Genomic DNA, 17,179 nt, shown 5'->3' on the forward strand with positions numbered 1-17,179 from the left:
GACCAGTCATGAAGCAGCGAAGTTGTTCGGCCATAAAGGCAGTTGCGAAAGCCATGCTAGTTCCACGTGTTGCACTGCTAGAAGAACTTACTCGCAGCATCGAAGGTCGCTCTGCTCTTCTCTTTGAAAGGCAGTTTTGAACTCTTTTGAGCAACAAATTTGTCCTGGCAACCCGTTGCTCTCAATGTCATTTCCCACAAGAACGTCAAGACCCCAAAGGTCATACCGCAAACGCCTACTACCTATCACGCCTCCAACGCAAGAACCTACGTGGAGGCCGATGCGCATGTTGAGACCTGGGACTTGCATTTCTTCCCTCACCGCCTCCACATGCTCAAGCATTTGCCTCGCCATGCAGAGCACTCGGTATGCTTCGTCCGTCTCGTGGCGTTCACGCCACACCCTGCTGTCCCCTCCGTACGGGCCTTCGCATTGTGGACGCCACGGACAGCTTGCGAACGAATCTGTATGCCCTCGAGCAGTAGACGCCGCATGGAACGAGTCTAGAGCATCAGGATTTCTGCCTAGTGGCTCTTGCGAAGGAGTATCAATATGTAAACCAGACACCGCAACATAAGCGTCCCCAATGGTGCATAGCTTGTAAAGATTCAACGATATAGTGTCCCTGTCGAAACGCGTGAAAAGGCGCTGCGGACGCACAAACAGATCATATTCTAGATTTTGAAGCATATAGCTCATTTGATGTGGCCTGGCCAACTACAAATTTCCAAAATTATGCTTTTACTGAGGTGGACAAGGGCAGCCAGTTATTCTCTCACTTGTAGAAGGGAAAGCACCTGCTCCGCACTGACACTCCGGGACCATGCAGTGAACCCACATATATCTGCGAAAAGAAATGCCAGGGACTCGTGAGAGTAGGCGAGCCTTAGATTATCGTTCTGGAATTCAGCAAGCAGTTCTTTTGGGAGCATATCATTTAGCAACTCCAAGCTGCGCCGTTCCAGTGCGCTCGCCTCCTGATTCACAATGTAAGTCTGCCTGTCGTCATGCTCCTGCATTTAATAACCACGCAAAAAATGACAAACTATTACATGTTCCTCCTCCCGAGGTTGAACATGCTTCATACGACGGTGTTTAAAATCATGTGTTTCTATGACGTACTCGAACATAGCAAGACATTAGGTTGACAATGAGCAGTAGGCAAACTATTAAGATGCCGCGAAGGCGCTCGGTTGTGGGCTGAGACACGAGCATGGCGCTGCTGAAGCTTGCCTGCGTTCGTATTTAGGCACGTAATCACAAAAGTGTTATTGTCCGTGCCACAGTAGCAGGATTGGGGAGGCAAGCCATTCCCCACAGTATCCGCGGGCAGGCAACATAGCGACGCGCTGCAGCGAGTCGTGCACTGTGGCCTGTGCGCTACAATCGAATTACCGTAATTAAGAGTGCATCCACGAAAATAATGTGCTGGAACAACAGTCCAGTGTTGTGATGAATTAAAGTAAGGAAGAACGAGAGTTCCACGGTGTCAGCTGTATGCCACTCCGACGGCGCTTTCTTGCTGAGCAGCCATAACAGTGCGAACAGTCACAAGACGGCTAGCAAGGACAACTGCTACCTTTATTTTTTAGGATGACTCAATTCTCTGTAAGCTCGTTGTGTTGGAACGAACTAGAAGATGAGCATGGCTGGACCAACACACCCAGGTCTGTCCTATTTGTTCCCTCTAAATTGCTGACTCGGTAGCCCACACATACCCTGGGTCCCTTGCATTTGTCAGTACAAATGCCAATGCGGCAAAGATAAACAGAATGTTCAGCCAAAAAATCAGCCAGCGTATTCCCATCCACTGAAAACAAACCCTAAAGCAAGCAGATGTCTCACTGAGCTGGGCATAAGAGGAGTCGCCGCACGTATCTCAGCAATGTCCAAGAATATCGGCCACCCACAGGACCAGTACAAAACTGCTACTTGTGGTTCTGACTTACAGATAAACTTGCTCTTTGCCTGTAGTGTAGAAGCAACCACAGCAGTAACACTGCAGAAGCGACGAAAGATCTGGTGCTCCAAACCAGCATCCGTTGAGTTTGAAACAATTCACAAGTCGCAGGAGACAAGCGGTCCATTGACAAGAATGCGATGGATTCATGCACAAATGCTACCTGCAAAGACACGTAAGAAACCTGTCGGGAACGGTGCAGTTCGATATAATCCCATAAGGATTATGAGGTACGCTACCACTTCTTTTTCCTTACGACTGATAGGAGTAACTGCATTTCTGCAGACGATGCGCACTCAACTTACCAAAAATATAATTATTGCCTGCTCAATCGCGTTTATGTGAGCTTTGTTTGAGTAAAAGTTGTGCTTATAGCTGTCTTCCATGTCACTGGAGCAGAATCGAAGTCGGACCATGTCGGTACGCGCATTCAGTCCAAACGCTCTCGTTATTCTAGACGACAATTTAGGACGCTTTGCGTCGTCGTCCACTGCATTTGCAGACTTGCAAAGTGGCTCTTCCAAGTCAGTCCGGCCAGCTCCGCCTGTACCCGCCCTTCGCCAAGGGCTGTCTCCCGATGAAGCAGCACTCCTGCTGCGTTTCCTGCTTGCTTGCTGTTCGTGGCTGCCACTTCGTCGGCGCCGGCCACTAGAACCAAATTGTACTGGACTAAAGACAGATGCTACTGCGTTTGTGATGCGCTGCAGGCGCTCGGCGCCACGCCACCGTGAACAGCGCTCATTAGAGAGAGTAGAGCGCCTATCTAGAGGAATCGAAATTTTCGCAAGAGACCCACAATCTGTATTGCATCCGCAGTCATTCCGCTCTAAATTGTCTGCAGCAGGTAAGACGCTGCCTAAAGCTCCTAACGAGCTTGATGACTGCTGCCGGGGGCAGCACGGACGGTTCGCCGTCCCATCCACGGAAGACTCGCTGACAACACTAGTGCTTTGGCACCCCGCGCAATGAGACGGTTCATCCACAACTGGCACCCCTCGAGCTATTCTCCCTGCTGGACTGGAAGAGCTCGGCTTATCTGGAAGTCTCTGACATGCTGCTTCTGGATACGCACTGCTTGATCTCGTAATTGTAAGGCTGGGGTCCTGCCAACGGCGAGTTCTGTGCCGTCGTGGCCACTGAGCAACACCCTGGAAGTAGGATGAGACATCTTCGCTTTCTTGTGCAAACGACATGCTGCTGCTCCCATAGCGGCCGGCTGGTTCAGGAGCACGGCAGACGGCCTCTTCCGAAGGAGTGCGCAAGCCGACCACATGATCTAAAAAGTAAGTCTGCATGCGGCCTGCAAATACAATATGTAGCACGCAAGCAAGATGCGCATTCAGAAACACCAGCTTGTACACTTATCATCAGCATGCCACAAGGTCTCAGCATCCCTCAAACGCGTGCCCTGTCGGTGTGAAGACATCTCTGGCCAGTCAGCTACCATCAGTGTTTGCCCAACCGCACCTTTACCCTTGACATCGACTATCTCTTCTCTCCACTTGAACTGCTGGTCATGAGCGACGAATTTGTGAGTTGCTCCACTAATATGAATTCCATCGGCCACGCCTGGAAAATTCACATTGCAGGGAATATAATGGTGACTGATAAACAATGACACAGATGCTCTGGCCGAAAAGCAGGATCCACGGGAGAACAATGTTCTGCGCGATGGAACCCGCTGCTCTTCAAGATATGCTTCATTAATGTCACTTTATCGGATGCAGCTGTGAGGCCCATGCTCCTAGTCTGTCAACGGACTCGTGCTCTTCATCCTTGAAGCGGTGTTTACTGTATCTCCGAAAAGAGCGTATTGAGGCTTCCGAAAACCTACAACGCCGCTGCAGCAAAAACATAAAAGCATACATACGCAACGTTTTAAAGGCGGCACTGAATTAAAAAAAGAATAATTCAGGCTTTCGAATGGATGTGAGTGACAGATGGCAGCAACTAACTGCAGCCTCGCAGTTGGCTCGTACGCACCTGATGACGTTCCCACTGTGAATGCCAATCTTCACTCGTACACGACGAGTTTGTCGTTGGCAGCCTCCATCATTAACTGTTTGGAGAATGGCATTTTCCCTCGGGCTGCTTTGTTGGCTTTGTGGTTCCTCCGGATTCCTGACTGATGACGGCTCGGCTGAATCATACGTAATGTACAAGGTTACCTGGAGCATCGCCAAAGCTGTCCTGCAGCGCCAATGCAGACGGAGAAGGCGTCCATATTGAGAGATCTGCGAAAAAAAATGTGTTTGCGCCTGCCAGGAGTCAGTCAATAGCTCACTCAACAGCACTGAAGGCCCCTTGCTGGACTTTCAGAAGGTCTCGCTCGCTGAAGGAATCTCTCTCCTCGTCCATTTGTCCACCTGCATCATCTGCCAGAACTGGATCATTCAGGCCTGAAGATAAATACCCACATGCCGCATTAACAAACAACTCCGACGTCGGTGAAGTTGGCGAATAGGGTAAGCTCAGCAACTCAGAGAGGTGGCTCATCACTTGCCGCTAGGTCACCCTGTCAACCACTACGCCAAACGAGCTGAAGCTGTATCGGCACAGACGAGGTATTTTCGCGAAAACTTCGCGTTAGCCTTCTGTTCCGTTGCAGCCTTGCCTGCTGCAGCAAGATACGTTTCAAAAACAGTTTCAATCTTCACGAGTTGGAACTGTTCGCTTAGTTTGTCGAAACACAGGAAGAGGGCATCCAGGAGCTTCACTAGGTCCTGAATGGCCAGGGCACAGTACGCACCGATGGTGGCCTTTGCATATCACCCTGGGGTTTGCACACCACTAAAAGTTGTCACGGCCCGCGACAAAGCAAGTGCGAGACAAATCCTGCAGCCCGCTTGCAGGCGGCTTCATCACATCACAACTCAATATCACAACACCAACGCTGCACCATATATGGCCAAAGGACAGACACGCTAACCACCAACCTGCGGCAAGGAAAAGGCACAGACGAGACTGTGGAAATCGGCGACGTCACAGAAGAGAACAGACAAAAAAAGTGGTGGCGAACACAAATAATAAGGTATAGCATTTGGCATGTTCATCGGCCTGAAACGCACACACACCCACGACCCGGATGCAGCCTATGAATAGTCAAGAACACGGTGGTCTCTCTGCAATCTTTGAACACCGGCGTAGTTCTGCTTAAGAGAAGCCGGGATAGAGAAACTTGCCTGGAATCCCTGTGTGCTGCAGAGAGCATTTTAGCTACAACAAAGGAAGGCAGCATGGTATTAAGAATCTCCCTACTCCGCATGCGCGCTGCTTGTACCTGCACGCCACATAATCGACAGCGCAAACAGATTGCTTCTGTCGCTCGGGACCGTACACTTTACAAAGCCTGGAAAATCATGGCTTGTGATGGCCATCAACGAAGGCTTTTGATGTTTTCTAGAAGTCTTTAGGTCTTGTGCACAGCTGCTTGCCTGCGTATCAAGAAGAAAACGTTTCCGCTGATTGTATTCCTGTCGGTAGCAGCCGAATGCCATGAGTGCCACGAGACCCAGAATCCAAGGAACGTACGATAAGAGCTGCCATATGCACAAACATCTTGGCTCCCGCTGACTCAAAACTTCCTCCGGAGTTGATCCAATCTCATGAGCCACCGCTACTGCAAGCAATTCCTGCCGCGTCTTGAGGGGAGCCATCAGCTTGTGCAGCACCGAATCCGAGGGCACGCAGCGTTCAAGCCGATCCAAAGAAAAGCCTTCTTTGCACGGAACAGCGGAGAAGGGGTAAAACAGACGAGGTGGAGAAATCATGCAGGCAAAACGACAGAAGTAGGACTGATTATAGAACCCCAAGACGTAGCGCAGTATGTTCGAAAAGACATAGAGCAAATTCAGGCTCGTTGCAAGCTTAAATGGTAGCCGTAACATGACCGCGACCACGAGGATTACAGATAGACTGGTATCCATACCATCTGAAGACTGCAATTCAGGAAAAAGCGCACACAAAGCATATCTGGCCCACCACATTAGAGTCAAGGGTGCATCTATTTGTGTGCAGAAGAAAACAATATGACGACGGCATCCTAAATCTCGATATTAGTACACAAAATGAACATGCTACTTCGCAAATACTGTATGGGCCTGTTTCATGCAGCAAATGCCATAATTGGAAACTCTAGCTCACCAGTCTGTAATCAACTATATTTTGCAAGACTATGTACGCGACAGCCGAAAATCCGACGAGGCCTTCAAACCTACTGGCAAATGAACGCCGAAATGACCAAATAAGAACCACGGCAAGAGGTATAAACGGCACAAAGGATAATACTAAATCCCAGCGATCACGCGAAGTATTGATGCCTCGTTGAACAGTAAGTGTAACTAAGTTAAAAACAATCCACAAGCCGAGCAAAACGCCCAGTGTGCTGCGGAAGGCGAGCATCGACCGACGCAGCTCCCTTTCACGCGCGGACTGGTAATCCGCCTCTAAATAAGGGTCTCGGAATGTCAAAGAAAATCCTTTCAGTGCTTCGTTTGCACGCTGCTCTGTAGTGGCTTCGTCGCAGACGACGGGAGGCGGAGATGGTGAAGTCGCTTCAAATTCACTCTCTGACTCGAACAAGCTTTCACTTGTCCAGTCCCCTTCAACGACCACGTTGCATTCAGAGAACAAGCTTGTCGTGTCAGTCATGGCCCTCCGAAGACGGCGCTCATCCCTGCTCTCTGCCGTTTTTCCAAAACCCACGAGGAAGTCCCCACCTGATGTTGCTAGCTGCCGCCGCACTTCCCAGGAAAGAGCAGCAAGTACTGGGCTCTCCGATGCTGCAAAACCGCACAAAATGTGGGAAACCGTGAAAGTACATTGTTGTAACCCAAATTTGTGTATCTGCAATGAGCTCAGTGTTACCATCAGAATGTAAAGCCCGAAGCGAATGCCGCAGTCTTACCAACTGGCAAAGACTTCGACGAACGGACGATAGCCTTGCCGGCCGGGAGCAGTGAGAGGGAGTGAAGAACAGCCTCGCCGTTTTGCAGCGAAAAGCGAAACGGGGCAGGAAGTCGCGCCGCTATCTTTTGAAGAAGCAGCAGATGCTGTTGTATGTGGTATGAGCAACGTGCGGTGCAGCTTACGAAGCATTCCAGGAAATGCAAAGAGTTGGTATTCCGCTGAAGCGGCTCCAGAGACTGTTCCTCTATCTGATTGCTCTGGGTATTCTGAACCCCGATGCTGCTCTCAAGCTGCCTGAGCAGTGATACATCAATGGCGTCAAAAGCCGAGCAGATGCTGCACAACTGCTGCAAAGCAGACCTGTCTTGCATGCAGTAGCCAAAGCAGGCAGCGGAGCGTTGTTTTGGCTGGTTTTGAGCTTGGGGCTGCGGACTGCGCGTATCTGCTGCCCTTCTCATGGCGGCGACTGCCAGCGCAGCCGCGGACGCATCTTCAGCTGCCATCAAGACCTTCTCAGCGCCAAGTAACGCATTAATTTGTCGAAAAAGGCCCGCCACTAGCACTGTTAGAGTAGTGCAAGGAATAAGCACAAGCCACCAAGCCGGGAAAGAGTACGGCAAGACGCGCAGGTGCTTCATGGCGCTGGTTTCATCATAGAACATCAGGAGCTGTAGAATCGTAATAAGCCATGGGAGGCTAAGAAGCACAAGGACCTTAAAGAAGAAGCGTAGAAGCTTCAAATGGGCTCTAAGCTGTTCACACCAACGCTTAAACATATTTGGGGACTCCTTCAAATTCGAGTTTAAGAAGCGTGATGAGCAATCATGCTGCTCCTCCGTGTTCAGTCCGAAATATCCCACTGGCGCATGCACCTCCTTAATGCGCAGGTCTTCGGCTGAGCTATACGGGCTTGCTGCAGTATCCTGTACCACCGGTACCAAGTAGGTGTCACGCAGCCGAGGTCCACTAGCGGGACCGGAACTGGCGCTTGGGCGAAACACACAGCCAGAAACATCGGTTGTATGGTGGCAGTTCTCCACATTTTGACGTGAATGCGCATTGTCCCTACGTATGGCTGCTTCAGTGGATTGGAGCAGTAGTGGTTGCGCGGCCTCGGCCCTGTACCGGCTCCTAAATTGTCCGTCCGCCTGACAGGTATTAAAGCCACGGCGATCCACACTCTCCCTAACGCCTTTCCAAGCCGCCCTTAAAGTGCGCCCGCGTGCAGCAGGCCCGCCTATGCTAAGGGCGATCAGCCAAGGCCGTACAACAGTGCCGAAGCAAAAAGCGGCGAAAAAGAAGTCAGTGAGATGTAGCAATACGCCCATCCGCAGTCCTTCAGAGAGAGCCCGGAACAGCAGAATAAAAACAGTCACAGCCGTTGTAACTCCTTCAAGCACTGTCCAAAGCAACTGCGAGACGCAAAGTATTTTGCGACGCCGAAGCCACAGATACGATAATGGCCTCGTTCGCTGCAAAATCGGAAACACATGCACATCTAGCAAGACGGAGTCAACGCTCAAGCATTTCGTTCCCTGACAAAAGAACAAGGAAGCAGAGGCTAAAAAGCAAAAGCAGAGGCTTTTGCAAACTATGTGGTGGCTCTTGAGCTGTCGCACTGTACCATGAAAAATCTCAAAGCAATTAAAGTGATGAGAATAATAGAGTAAATAACCCCGTCATGCTAGCCTGCGTTGTACCTACTTCGTCATCAAGTGCAGCAGCCATTGGGCGACTAGTCAGGCAGGCTGCAGCGATGGCGATTAGCGAGAACCAGATGCAGTTCACCAAGCCTGTTGGGTCCCCAGAGTCAAGTAGGTTTGTGGCTAGCATTGCAAAAAGAAAGGCCAAAAGCACGCTGGTGGAGTAAATGACCTGATCTATGAGTAGTACGCTCTGCGCTCGCTCAAAAAGAGCATCCCTAAATATCAGGGAGCAAAGCGAGTGAAACGATTCTAGAACCACGTCGGCACTGCTTCCACAAAGGCACGCAGCCTGCATGTAGGGCACGAAAGTGCAGTTGTTTGTGATGGAATTTCTACCAACACGACCAGGGCCTTGGTTGGTAGACTGTGTCGCCTGTTGGTGCTGTTGTACTACCAATTCTTGTTGAAATACAGACGACGCTTGTTTCAGAAGCCCATTAAGCCCAGAGTCCATTGAATTTATCCGGCCTTTCGGAGCTTGACAGTTTTCAGGGGCTGGTGGTAGAGGAAGAGACTTCCTCCTTTTTGCGCCAGGCTCCTGTTCAGGCAGAAGCGGTAAAAAGGCGTGAGACGTCTTTCTGGAATTGGGTAGAAAGGTTCTGCGAAGGTGCCGAGCAACCGGAGGCTTCGCCGCATTCTCGCTGGATGTTACGGGATCCGCCATGGGTTCCGCAGGCCCCTCTGCAACATAAGTCGCCTCTTCAGCTGGCGTCAAGGCCTGCAGCATCAAAATGCCTATGGTGGCTTCTCGCATCATTGCTGCATCCTCCGCGCTACTTCCAGCCGCTATTACAATCGGCTGGGGTTTTAACGAAGCCTTGATGCAAGCAACCAACTGTTGCTTTAGCTGGCCACGAACCTCCGCACAAACATTGGTATCTGCGCGGCAAATGGCGTAAACAAGCAGCCCCTGCAAAAACGCAACACAACCGGTGGGGAAAAATTTGAAACGACTATCCACCAGGTTAGCAAGCCAACCAGCAGACGTAACCCAAACTTTTAATGCAGCTTTCATGGAAGACTTTGCAGCTTAATGTGGATGCCGACCTGCAACAGCTTATGAGAGAAAAAGAAAGCGAGAGATGCCGCATCGGATAAGAGGCAAATGCCCTGGCCGTGAACCCTTGATTGGCGCCACATGTCTTCAAAAACTTGGACGAAACATCTCCCAATGCGAAGTTTTCGTCGAAGCGGTAGTGATGAGAGGCTCACATTCTGCCCTTCTTTGGTTTCTATCCTATGCCGCAGTACCCTACGCCTTGGTCTCAGATCCTTGTTGAGAATCTCCCTTTGATACAAAGTTGCGTCTCTGTCTCTTCCGAAATAACCCCTTGTTCTACTGCAACTGCGGTCCGCCAAAAACTCCCCAATTCGTCGTCCTTCTCCGCCGAAAGAACGTCGACGAATCGATGTCTTGAGAACACGCCGCCTTGAGACAGTCGTCCCGCATTCACACGCCCAGAGTGAAGCAGATGGACTTTGAAGGCGGCGACGATCTTTGCGCGCATAGTAGGTCAATTCAGCTGAGCAGCGCTGCAGAAGATAATTTGCGTCCGCTACAGCCCACTGAGAGAGAGATGCTGGAGTGTTCGTCACCAGTCCATGGAGAGTTCCAGGGCAGAACGCTCTAGGCGAATTTTGGTGCATTTCATCCGCAGGGTGGTCTGAGCTTGCAAGGTGCATATCTTCGTAACACTGTCGACAACATGAGTTTCCGTTCACTCGGGTAGGCTCGTTGCTGTCACCATGAGACGTGTAGTCACCGTCGTCCGCGGCCAGGGATCCAGCAGCGCCAGATGGGAGACCGCTGAGGTGGTGATATGCTGGTCCTATGTTTCGAACCTGCCCAATGCCTTCCGTCCCAGCTGTGACCGTGTTGTTCCATTCAAATGATGTCAAAAGCCCACAATGCCTCGCGGCAGCTAGAGCAACATGCTTATCAGCTCCAGCAAGCAGCACTTGTCGAATTCCCACCCCTCTTAGCGCAGCGAGAGTCTCACACACCCGAGGCTGGAGCTTCTCAGCAACAGCAACGCACCCTACTATCTGCACACACTCAGCAAATAAAAAAGACAACATTTGTGGCTTGTGCTGCAGAGGCCACCTCCCATACGGTCTTAATTAGTTTTCCTTGATAGACGACCCTAACCCTTGCTACAGTACCTGCAGATTCGTCTCGAAACCAGTGATGACCCGTTCATGCCTTTCTTCTTGACGGTACATGGAATTCGAAGCTTCTTCGCTCAGTTGCACATACAAAGCTAGCTCTTCAGCGGAGAGGACCCGAACCGCGTAAACAAACGGCAGCGAGCCCTCTAGCGAAAAGCGTTGTGCCGCCAGCAATATCTGACGTACGCGAGAGGCATCTTCGCAGGTTTGTCCCCTCATGCCATTTTGTTCTGCGTCACTTTCTTCCTTCTTTGAGCAGATTTGAGGTGCTTCGTCCGCTCCGCTGTCGCTACTGCTGGTGTTACTGTTGCTCTCGGAGAAGCGAGTTTTGTCCCGGGGCGTATCAAGAACGACTTTCCCGTGTTCAATTGCGTTGAGAGCTTCTATGCCCCCTTGCGATATATTCGCAAGGTCTTCTGGTGGGCCCCTCACAACAAGAAGTGCACCCGAGCGGTGTCCCATCGGCTTTACGACGCATGCAAGGCGCGGCCTCCGCTGCGAGGGAGCATGAGTGCCCACAACTTCCAGCAAGCAGACTGGATTACAGTACGCTGCACAAAGCTTCTCACCAAAAACAGCCTCAACAAGCGTTTGGAGTGGAGTAGCTTTGCAGCAGCAACCGCTTTCAGCTAACCCTTCTGTCTTTAGCGCTGGTGTTTGAGATAATATCCCAGATGATTTTGTTGTCGATGTGAGTGTTGTTCCCTGCAACTGACAAGGGCAAGACGGCATGCTGACTGTTGAACGTTCGACATGCAGCTGCGTGCCCCGGCGGAATATCGGTTTGTATCCCAAGATACCGCAGAGTTTCAATATTGTTGCATCTTCAGGAAGCGTTGACTGAATCACATAGCATGCTCAAAAGATGCCATTTCCCCCGTTACAAGCCACCTCTGCAGGAGTATTTTGTGGCCTCTTGTATTCCCCAGAGGTAAAGCTCCTCATGCAGCACTTCTCTAGAGGAAAGAGGAAACTAAGAAGGTGTACCTGGAAGTCGATGTCTGCCTGTACTTTAGTTGCTTCCGGAGTAACAGGCACGTCGTTCGCTTCTTCCTTTTTTCCTTAAACAGAATGCAAAAGCAAAAAGCCGCAAATACACATCGAAAGACAAGCAACTGCTTCTCCTATCTCTGCAAAAGGTGTCAATCAGTAACGCATCAGGTCCACAACGCCACGGAGCTGCTATTCATTGGAAATAGACGCCTGCAGCGTACCTTCAGTAGCCCGCCTCGAGCGACATGGTGTTGCACAGTGGCAGATAGATGCAACCTGAACGGCGAAAAGGAAAGGCAACATACGCATGACCCTAAGACAGGTCTTATGGCCACCTTGGACCTATTTGTAATACTGCCACGCATACCGCATGAATTGGCAGGTGCAGCACTACTGTTGCGCGCTGTGAAAAAAAAAATACTTTGGTGGAACCCGATTGAAAAAAAAGCTACTTCAGTACCGGATCCAGCAGCATATATTCGAAGAATGCACCCTGAAACTTCTCACTGATTTTGCTCGGCACAAGACTATACTGAGCATGTCGAAGCGTAGCCTAACGATTCGCTCGCAACAACTCAGCTAGCTCACCTGTGCGAGGGTTTCCAGTCTGTTTCTTTCGTCCCTGTGCTTGGTGTAGTAGTGCTCGATCATGGTAAGGTCCTCCACCCGAATATCGCATTGCTTACATCGTTTAAAGCGCGCACGCGTTGAATTAGTACAGCTTGACTTGTCCTTGGAAACAATACTTTCTCGAGTCTTCACTGGACTCTCACTGGCATTTTGTGTCCTCTGGCACGGTGACTCCGTTGATAGCTCTCCGGTGAGTTGAGCGCCTCTTGGTTTGCCGCATCTGCTCTCTTCCAATATTGAGTTGCTTCCAAGTTTTGCATACATTCCATACTGTTTGACAAAACTTCTTCCGCCAGCGCAAATCCCTTCGAGCTGCAGTGTGGAGCCAATCACAGTCGCTCCCTTATCGAACAAAAGAAAATTTGCCCTGGATAAATCATCTAGAGCGGAAGGCGATATGAGCTGTCCATACAACTCAGGTGCGCAATATTCTGTGCCACCCAAAGGAGGCCCCTGCTTCTGATGGGACTTCTTTTCCTCCTCTAGCTGCCAAGTATGCAACTGGTGTTGTTGTGTGTTCGCGTTGTGCTCCGTGTGTTGACCTGGAAGGTCCGGCAGCGCACGCGAAGGCTGCACAAGATTTTCTTTCCTCCGCAGTTTCAAGATGTCGAGAGCGAGCGTCAGCGCCACGGGGCCGCAAGACAGCAGGAGCAAACATTGAGAAAGTTGCGCTTTATATTGCGGCACATCAAAAGTCCAGTCCTGGTTTGTGCCAGTGAGGCCTTCAATAATCAACAAAGCCTGAAATAAAGTCTCGACAGCCACAGCAACAAACATTAGGCTGTACCCAAGCCATCCGTTCAATGAGTAAGAGCACACGAGCAAAAGCTTTAGCGGTCCATTCAACCAACTATGTTCTACCCTGCAGAGCACTCGAAGAACACTTATCGCTCAGTTTGGGAAAACTACAGGTCTGTTTACAAAAGAATCAAACTTCTGAGGAAAACGAAAAATCGAAGATAAAGAACAGAACTCGCCACTTTGGAGCCTTGTCTAATATGATCCTTCACTTCTAGAGCGTAGACCCCAAAATTTTGCAGTGAAGGGGAAGCAGTTTGGTGCAACAGCCTACCACACCAAGAAGAAATGTTACCACTGCGAAGAAACCGACGATGATATTACATGCAGAATCGAGTTCAGTGCTTCTCGTCTTGCGTTTTCTCCGGGGCTGGAGAAACGCAACGTCTTCTGAGGCGTGTAGCACCAGGCCATCAATCCACTGTGTCCAACGAAGGATACTTCCTGTATTGAGGAAACAAAAAAAGATGGCGACGGCAGCAGCGAGTTAAAGCTCTATCGACCTGTGGTCGTATAAGGCAAACCTCATCAGATACGCCATATAGCCCGCAGTAGTGTGCTCCCCTACGTTGGTATTAGTACTCTGCTCGGTATTCCTATTTGCTGCAGCTGCAAGGGCAGCAATGCCAGCAGTGAAACCAGCCACAGCAAAAGATAAAAGAAGAAGGATAAGCATACTGCGTACCTCTTGGAGCAACATTGTTGGCTACAACGCGAGTTCCCCTAGGCCTCGCGTCGAAGCGTATGGTTCCTTTAAAATGAGGGGAATCAGGACTCATGTTTTCACAAACCACACGGCCTCTCAATCCTGCAAGAGCCGTCAGCGTATAGTCCGCCTTCGTCTCTCTTACGCAATAGCGTCTGAGCAAAATGACGCCGCAGCTACAGATGAGCTTCAGCAATGTAATCCTCATAGAAAGTGTTTCAGAGGGCTTCGGAGTAGCTGGGCACGTAGGGAGAAAGTTACACTTGTAAGGGAAATAGAGTCATTAGCAGCCAGCGGCTCCGTGAAGCTTGCCTGGTGAATCTCGCCGCACCGTCGACCATTCGTAGGTCAAGGATGGCGGATTCGGAATGGCCGCACGTGAGAATCAGCAGATCTGCTGGTACGCACTCCCCGGCATAGACGCGCACGATGTTGCCCACGCGGAGGTCTCCCCAAGCTGCCTATACGCCAGGTAAACTCAAAGCAACACGCTGAAGCCTCTTGCAGAGTGGCAGAGTGGCAGCCAACTGCAGCAACGGGGGCCACGAGCATGCTCGAGAAACAGGTGAGAGTACAAAGGGGCAGAAAAGCGGCAGAGACTGAATTAAAAGTTTCCAGTAAATATGAGCGCTAGGCAGCCTCAGAATAGGCATCAATTACGAATTAAATGGCCAAAGTGAGCCTGAAAAAGAGACCGGCACGAGGGCAGAGGCAGATACACAGAAGCCCGCAGACGGAAAGAGACCGAGAAAGAAAACAATAAGAAAAGCAAAGGCAGAAAGTGAGGGAGACAGAAACAACAAAAGACTCTCCATCAAGGGCATTGCTCATGAAGTTCATGACAGTTGCTGAGGTGTCAAAGAGAGCCCTACTTCCTTAAGGATCGGCTCGCGGCCATCGAGCACGTGACAGCAGAAGGCGCTAGACACTGTGCTGCAGAAATACAAATGCAACATACAGACGAAAGCGAGCAGCAACACACGTGCAAGTCAACTGCACGCTCAAGCGAGCATTCACAGCCAAGGGAAAGGCAGCGCAGTAACCTGCCGTAAACAATACAGCAGCAAACTGTGCTGAAGGCGTGCGATGCTGCAGAACATGCTTTTGCAATGCACACCAGTGCACTGCGAAGGCGTATGCACGTGCACCAGCACGTGCATACGCTGGCGCTACAGGGTGTGAACGTGCCGGTGCGCGAGGAAAGTGTTGCTAGGAGCCGCTGCTCTCGGTTAAGGAAGGCGGCCAAGGGCCACAAAGAACAGACGCAGTATAGCTTGGAGCATTTGTAGGTGCACAAAAGTGATGAGAAGATGTGAGATCATCGCGTGGCGCACACACGAGGAAAAAATGCACTGACGGTGCGTAAGCACTAGGGTATAGGCGGAATGCAATTAATGAAGCGGCCATTAAACGAAAAGATTCATGGGCGAGTCCTCCAACAAAGATGCCACTACGGTCAGCACGAGCAAGCACAAACCGTACAAACTCGACTAAGAATCGTACGTGCGGCCTCTGATGATGATGATTCTCTGAATACTGCCTTCAAGTATAGGATACCACTGCTAGCCCGAAATTTGCAGTGCTTAGCCCGAGAACGCCTACAGCAAAGTACAGCACCCCCAAAGGGCTACACTTGCGCACTGTCTTACGCTGCAATGGCTTCCCGGCGGCTTGAGGATTGTATGTTGAGTCCCGCAAATGCAACAATTGAGAGCAGCAGCAGCAAGGGGGCCCCCATGAGTCGCAGAACTTGATGAGGAATAGAACCCAGGCCCGGATCTTCAGAACCATACACCACTACAGATAGGCTGCACATCGCCACGAGCCATATATTCGTCGGGCGCGATAACAGGCGCCAGCAAGAGCAGAAAAAGTGAGAAAGACTCTGCAGAAGCAGTAACCGCAGCAATAGTAGCCAAACTGGCCTCAGTGGCACAGCCACTAGCGGCAGATGCAGCATTAGCCGCAGTACCGACACCAGCAGCAGACACGAAACGAGCAAAAGGGGCGAACACGAAAGGAGTAACGGGGGCAGCATTACATGCGATTGGCACTGGCAGCAAGAGCTGTGGCTTCCTCATGTCACCGCTATGCTTTCGTGTTTGCTAATCTAAAAGTTCTGTATGCTGGTGCCTGCAGCGCTCACGAACTGCATGCGTCCTCGCGCAGCTGGCGTAGGTGGGCACGTTTCTTCCTCGTTGACAGGGTTGATGACTACCTGCCTCGCGGCCCAATAGGGCATCAGAAGCCGAGTTCCTCTAGAGAGTCTCTCTTTTTTTGCATTTAGCAGTGTGCGCTGAGTTCCAAGCAGGGGCGCGCTAGGAAGTGCAGAGGAACCCCACAGGCCGCCTCCCGACGAGAACAGACGAGACGTCTTGCTACCACTGCTTCTGCGACTCCCACTGCTGCTGCTGTGACTGCTACTCATTTCGCGGGCGACTCCCGAAGCTGCCCCTTCAGCCTCTACAGAAGCGGGAACGGGGTCCCCACTGGGGCCCGTGGTGGTCTGCCTCTCTGAATGCATCTTCTCTGCCACAGGGGAGGCTGCCTTATCGCTTGTACAAGGGTGCGCGTAGAGGCTGAGACAGTTAATGAGGTCATTTCTTAGTGCAGTGGCGAGAGCAGTGAGTGGGACAGCTAGCCAGCTAGCCAGCTAGCCACGTCGCCAGGTAGCTGCCTCGGGTCCCAGGAATCCTTCGGAGCTAATGGCTACAGAGGCGCAGCTTGTGGATTGCGCCAGTCGTCTTCGACAGAAAAGCCTCTAAAGAGTCACCTCCACGAGTGGAAGCTACAGAACGTCCAGCCATCCCTGACGGTGACCCTGTCGGGGAGGTAGCTCCATGCTCCACGGTGTTCAAGGTAAGCAGCTACGGGGGAGCCTTGAGGCCTTTTGGCTGGCCGGAGTATGCTAAACTCCCCACGTTTTTGATTATTTTGCTGTTAAGGAATAAACAGAAGCGGCTAGGGTGTGTCTCTTGAGTGCGAGAGGCGAAGGGGAAACAGCAGCCGCTGCTGCGAATGGGAATGTGCGCCGCTCGCAGGGGCCACCGCCAGTGACGCTGGCGTTAGGATGAAGCAGAAAGACTATATAAAACGTCAACTGGAGGGCAGCCAAAAGAGGCCTCGGCATGCGCGCGGGGTTCCTGAACCTGTTGTCTGCCGTGGGACGCAGACAGGCGGGAGAGGCAGCAGGTGAGGTGAGACGGTAGCTTTGGGCTGACAGGAAAATTACGAACAAGTAGATTCATGTAGAAAGAGGGAAAGAGCAGAGAAGGCGGCGGACGCCCCGTTGACTTGAGCAGACAGAGA

The 17,179-nt window shown here is 51.1% G+C and overlaps 1 protein-coding gene across 1 annotated transcript; it reads right to left on the bottom strand.

Moving 5' to 3' along the window:
* Window positions 1-87: 87 nt before the first annotated feature.
* Window positions 88-16,394, bottom strand: ETH_00028160 (Guanylate cyclase, related; the record flags this gene model as incomplete). The annotated part of the gene is made up of 27 exons (XM_013380306.1): window positions 88-648; window positions 780-1,013; window positions 1,123-1,233; window positions 1,396-1,522; window positions 1,719-1,810; window positions 2,266-3,260; window positions 3,428-3,529; window positions 3,722-3,801; window positions 3,944-4,150; window positions 4,245-4,359; window positions 4,497-4,683; window positions 4,897-5,017; window positions 5,492-5,898; window positions 6,104-6,741; window positions 6,867-8,280; window positions 8,573-9,484; window positions 9,622-10,620; window positions 10,738-11,583; window positions 11,731-11,804; window positions 11,958-12,012; window positions 12,325-13,107; window positions 13,439-13,608; window positions 13,850-14,025; window positions 14,183-14,331; window positions 14,743-14,803; window positions 15,520-15,755; window positions 16,017-16,394. 27 exons carry the CDS (start codon window positions 16,392-16,394, stop codon window positions 88-90), a joined length of 10,230 nt encoding a protein of 3,409 aa, XP_013235760.1.
* Between the last annotated feature and the right edge of the window lie 785 nt (window positions 16,395-17,179).

This window comes from Eimeria tenella, genomic scaffold, assembly GCF_000499545.2.
Source record: "Eimeria tenella Houghton genomic scaffold, Eth_scaff51, whole genome shotgun sequence".
NCBI classification, from domain to species: Eukaryota; Apicomplexa; class Conoidasida; order Eucoccidiorida; family Eimeriidae; genus Eimeria; species Eimeria tenella.